The sequence below is a fragment of the Macaca fascicularis genome, chromosome 15 (genome assembly GCF_037993035.2).
Source record: "Macaca fascicularis isolate 582-1 chromosome 15, T2T-MFA8v1.1".
NCBI lineage: Eukaryota > Metazoa > Chordata > Mammalia > Primates > Cercopithecidae > Macaca > Macaca fascicularis.
The window spans coordinates 93,025,828-93,030,651 of NC_088389.1; the positions used below are offsets into that span (position 1 = coordinate 93,025,828).

Here is a 4,824-nt window from a genome sequence, read left to right on the forward strand (position 1 = left end):
ATTCTAATCAATGCTTTTCTTCTCTCCTCTGCAAGTGCACGTTTATCTTATTGAAAAACAAATGGAGGATGCCATTGGCCTCCACACAGCTCTCACCTCTCTCCAAAACCTAGCTCGCCGCCTGCCAGAGCGCAGCGAAAGCTTCTGGGCAGAGGAGGGAGAAGCACCCCGCCCATCCCCGCCGGCGCCTCGCCTACGTCACTGCTTCGAGCCGCAGACCCCCTCCCTCCTTCCCGGTCGCGGTAGCTTTGACAGAGCGCAATGGCGGCGACCGCGTCTGCAGGGGTGCCGGCGACTGTGTCAGAAAAGCAAGAGTTTTACCAGCTTCTGAAGAACCTGATCAATCCAAGCTGTATGGTGCGGAGGCAAGCAGAGGAAATCTATGAAAATATCCCAGGTCTGTGTAAGACTACCTTCCTCTTAGATGCCGTCAGAAATAGAAGAGCAGGTTATGAGGTGAGACAAATGGCTGCCGCACTGCTACGACGGCTTTTGTCCTCTGGGTTTGAGGAGGTTTATCCAAATCTGCCTGCTGATGTTCAGAGGGATGTCAAGATTGAACTGATTCTTGCTGTTAAGTTAGAAACACATGCTAGCATGAGGAAAAAACTTTGTGATATTTTTGCAGTGCTGGCCAGGAATTTGATAGATGAGGATGGTACTAACCACTGGCCGGAAGGTCTGAAGTTTCTTATTGATTCAATCTACTCTAAAAATGTGGTTCTCTGGGAAGTTGCACTTCACGTTTTCTGGCACTTTCCTGGGATTTTTGGGACCCAAGAGCGGCATGATTTGGATATCATCAAACGGTTGTTGGACCAATGTATTCAAGATCAAGAACATCCAGCAATCAGGACATTATCCGCTAGAGCTGCAGCTGCATTTGTACTTGCTAATGAGAATAATATTGCTCTTTTCAAAGACTTTGCAGACTTGCTTCCTGGAATCTTACAGGCTGTGAATGACTCATGCTACCAGGATGATGATTCAGTGCTAGAATCCCTTGTCGAGATTGCAGATACCGTACCTAAGTACTTGGGTCCTTATTTAGAAGATACTCTACAGTTGAGTTTGAAGTTATGTGGAGACTCTAGGCTTAGTAATCTGCAGCGCCAGCTGGCCCTCGAAGTTATAGTGACCTTGTCTGAAACTGCCACTCCGATGTTGAAAAAACATACAAATATTATTGCACAGGCAGTTCCTCATATATTAGCAATGATGGTTGATCTACAAGATGATGAGGACTGGGTAAATGCTGATGAAATGGAAGAAGATGATTTTGACAGCAATGCAGTTGCTGCGGAGAGTGCACTAGACAGACTGGCTTGTGGGCTTGGTGGAAAAGTTGTTTTACCAATGACCAAGGAGCATATCATGCAGATGCTTCAGAGCCCTGACTGGAAGTATCGACATGCTGGATTAATGGCCTTATCTGCCATTGGAGAAGGATGCCATCAACAAATGGAATCAATTCTAGATGAAACAGTTAACTCCGTTTTGCTTTTTCTTCAGGATCCTCATCCAAGGGTGAGGGCTGCAGCCTGTACTACACTTGGACAGATGGCTACAGATTTTGCACCTAATTTCCAAAAGAAATTTCATGAAACAGTGATTGCAGCTCTGTTACGTACCATGGAAAATCAAGGTAATCAGCGTGTGCAATCACATGCAGCTTCTGCTCTTATTATTTTTATTGAAGACTGCCCCAAATCATTGCTAGTTCTATATTTGGATAGTATGGTGAAAAATCTACATTCCATCTTGGTGATTAAACTTCAAGAGTTGATTCGGAATGGAACTAAATTGGCTTTGGAACAACTTGTGACAACCATTGCATCAGTTGCAGATACAATAGAAGAAATATTTGTCCCATATTATGATATATTCATGCCCTCACTAAAGCACATCGTTGAGCTTGCTGTTCAGAAGGAACTTAAGCTTCTGAGAGGAAAAACTATTGAGTGCATTAGCCATATTGGTCTTGCCGTTGGGAAGGAAAAATTTATGCAAGATGCATCAAATGTGATGCAGCTGTTGTTGAAGACACAATCAGACTTAAATAATATGGAAGATGATGACCCTCAGACCTCTTACATGGTTTCAGCATGGGCTAGAATGTGTAAAATTCTTGGAAAAGATTTTCAACAGTACCTTCCACTAGTTATCGAGCCTCTTATTAAGACTGCTTCAGCTAAACCTGATGTTGCTCTCTTAGACACACAGGATGTGGAGAATATGAGTGATGATGATGGCTGGCAATTTGTAAATCTTGGAGACCAGCAGAGTTTTGGAATTAAAACTTCAGGACTTGAAGCAAAAGCAACTGCTTGCCAAATGTTGGTTTACTATGCTAAGGAGTTAAGGGAAGGGTTTGTGGAATATACAGAACAAGTTGTGAAGCTGATGGTTCCTTTACTGAAATTTTATTTCCATGACAATGTTCGAGTGGCAGCAGCGGAGTCCATGCCTTTTCTCCTGGAATGTGCAAGAATTCGTGGCCCAGAGTATCTTGCACAGATGTGGCAATTCATATGTGACCCCTTAATCAAGGCTATTGGTACTGAACCGGATACAGATGTGCTCTCGGAAATAATGAATTCTTTTGCAAAGTCCATTGAAGTTATGGGAGATGGTTGCCTTAATGATGAACACTTGGAAGAACTGGGAGGAATACTGAAAGCAAAACTTGAAGGGCACTTTAAAAACCAAGAATTGAGACAGGTTAAAAGACAGGAAGAAAACTATGATCAACAGGTTGAGATGTCTCTGCAAGATGAGGATGAATGTGATGTTTATATTCTGACAAAAGTATCAGATATTTTGCACTCATTATTTAGTACTTATAAGGAAAAGATTTTACCATGGTTTGAACAACTACTTCCATTAATTGTAAATCTAATTTGTTCAAGTAGGCCATGGCCAGACAGACAGTGGGGATTGTGCATATTTGATGACATCATAGAGCACTGCAGTCCAACTTCATTTAAATATGTAGAATATTTTCGGTGGCCAATGCTACTAAATATGCGAGATAACAACCCTGAAGTCAGGCAAGCTGCTGCTTATGGCCTGGGTGTCATGGCACAGTTTGGTGGAGATGATTATCGTTCTTTATGTTCAGAAGCTGTTCCACTGCTGGTAAAAGTTATTAAGTGTGCAAATTCCAAAACCAAAAAAAATGTCATTGCTACAGAGAACTGTATCTCAGCAATAGGGAAGATTTTGAAGTTTAAGCCTAACTGTGTAAATGTAGATGAAGTTCTTCCACACTGGTTATCATGGCTTCCACTGCATGAAGATAAAGAGGAAGCTATTCAGACTTTGAGTTTTCTCTGTGACCTAATTGAAAGTAACCACCCAGTTGTAATTGGTCCAAATAATTCCAATCTTCCCAAAATAATCAGTATAATTGCAGAAGGAAAAATTAATGAGACTATTAACTATGAAGATCCTTGTGCCAAACGTCTAGCTAATGTCGTGCGTCAGGTACAGACTTCTGAAGATTTATGGTTGGAATGTGTATCGCAACTTGACGATGAACAGCAGGAAGCCTTACAGGAGTTGCTAAATTTTGCTTGAAGCACTTTAATATAACTTGAATATTATCTACCATAAAAGTAACTACAAATAAGTGTTGTGAATAGATTTTATTATAAATCAGAGAACTGTTTTCTCCCTGCTAAGCAGTTTATAGTTCTTCCCCATGTTTCTCCAGAATTAGTCAGTGTTAGTCCTCTGTTTATCTTGCATGTTTTATCTTCCAAACACAGACCTTGGTGATAACTTGTGCTTCAAACTGTCTTACAAAGTTTGTCACCTTTCCCCTAGTAATGTAAAGTATATAAATTGTTGCTATTTGATTGAACTATTATTGATGCTAGCCAAGCAGTATACTTGATGTGAAGATGTCATGCTATCACAATATGCTAAGAGCTCACAAAAATAAGATAGAATTTCCAGGACAAACATCTTTGGAATTGTGAATGAAGGATATAGTGGCAGGCTTGTCCCTCTTTGATTAATATTCTTGATATTTGTGGTGATGGGAGGATGCTGGTACTAGGAGAATTTTGAGATATTGCAGTGGATATAGGATGTATATGAACTTTTTCATAATATACTCCTGGGAACTGGGTGGGACATACCCATATTGTAGTTCCCAGCGTGTCTGGTTAAGAGTTAGAGAACTTTTAAGTTTCTTTAGCCAGACAGGTCTCTATTCTTTTAAGTTATCCAGGACTCTAAGAACCATAGTTACTGACAAGGGAGTCCTGATACATCTAATATTGGTAGCATGTAACAGTGTTTGACAAAGAGTAAGTAAGCAATATTCTTGGGAGTCAGTGTTGTGTGTTTCAGCAGAGTATTATTTTGTATATGTATGACATTTTCCCCCTGCAAAGCAGCTCAACAAGAGAAAAATCTGTAGTTATAGGGCTTAAATTGATTTCTATTTCAAAGAATTTCCTAATAGATTCTAGAGTAGCACTGAAGAGTATTCTATTGTAAAAGTGAGAGGAAAGCAAATTTAATTTTCTTTGAATATGAAAAAGAAAGCAACTTTGAGAGTAGTCATTTAGCAGTAGATGTGCATTATTATGAGAAAACAGTTCCAAAAATCCGAGGTTAATGATATTAACTGGAATGTCGGTCTTTAATGTCAAGCTTATGGTAGGGTAGAAAATAGCTTTCTACTCAGCTAATCATTAATCGTTGATCCAAAACTTAAATAAATCTATAATTTCCTGGGGCTATTATGAGTACTGTGTATGTATTTAGCAAATACTTAAGATCTAGTAAGTGCTCAATAAATTGTAGCTGTTA

General features: G+C 39.9%; 1 protein-coding gene across 2 annotated transcripts; it reads left to right on the top strand.

Moving 5' to 3' along the window:
- Nucleotides 1-253: 253 nt before the first annotated feature.
- On the top strand, nucleotides 254-4,824 carry RANBP6 (RAN binding protein 6). 2 transcript variants are annotated; one of them, XM_005581773.4, is made up of 2 exons: nucleotides 254-397; nucleotides 1,513-4,824. In XM_005581773.4, the coding sequence occupies exons 1-2, from the start codon at nucleotides 383-385 to the stop codon at nucleotides 3,577-3,579; spliced, it is 2,082 nt and encodes a 693-aa protein (XP_005581830.2). In that variant the 5' UTR covers nucleotides 254-382; the 3' UTR covers nucleotides 3,580-4,824. The 2 variants fall into 2 exon arrangements, with proteins under 2 accessions (XP_005581830.2, XP_005581828.1); XM_005581771.4 differs by having other exon boundaries at nucleotides 254-4,824.

Coding starts and splice junctions, on each gene's coding strand:
- RANBP6 (XM_005581771.4), top strand. CDS start 262: ATGGCGGCGACCGCGTCTGCAGGGGTGCCGGCGACTGTGTCAGAAAAG.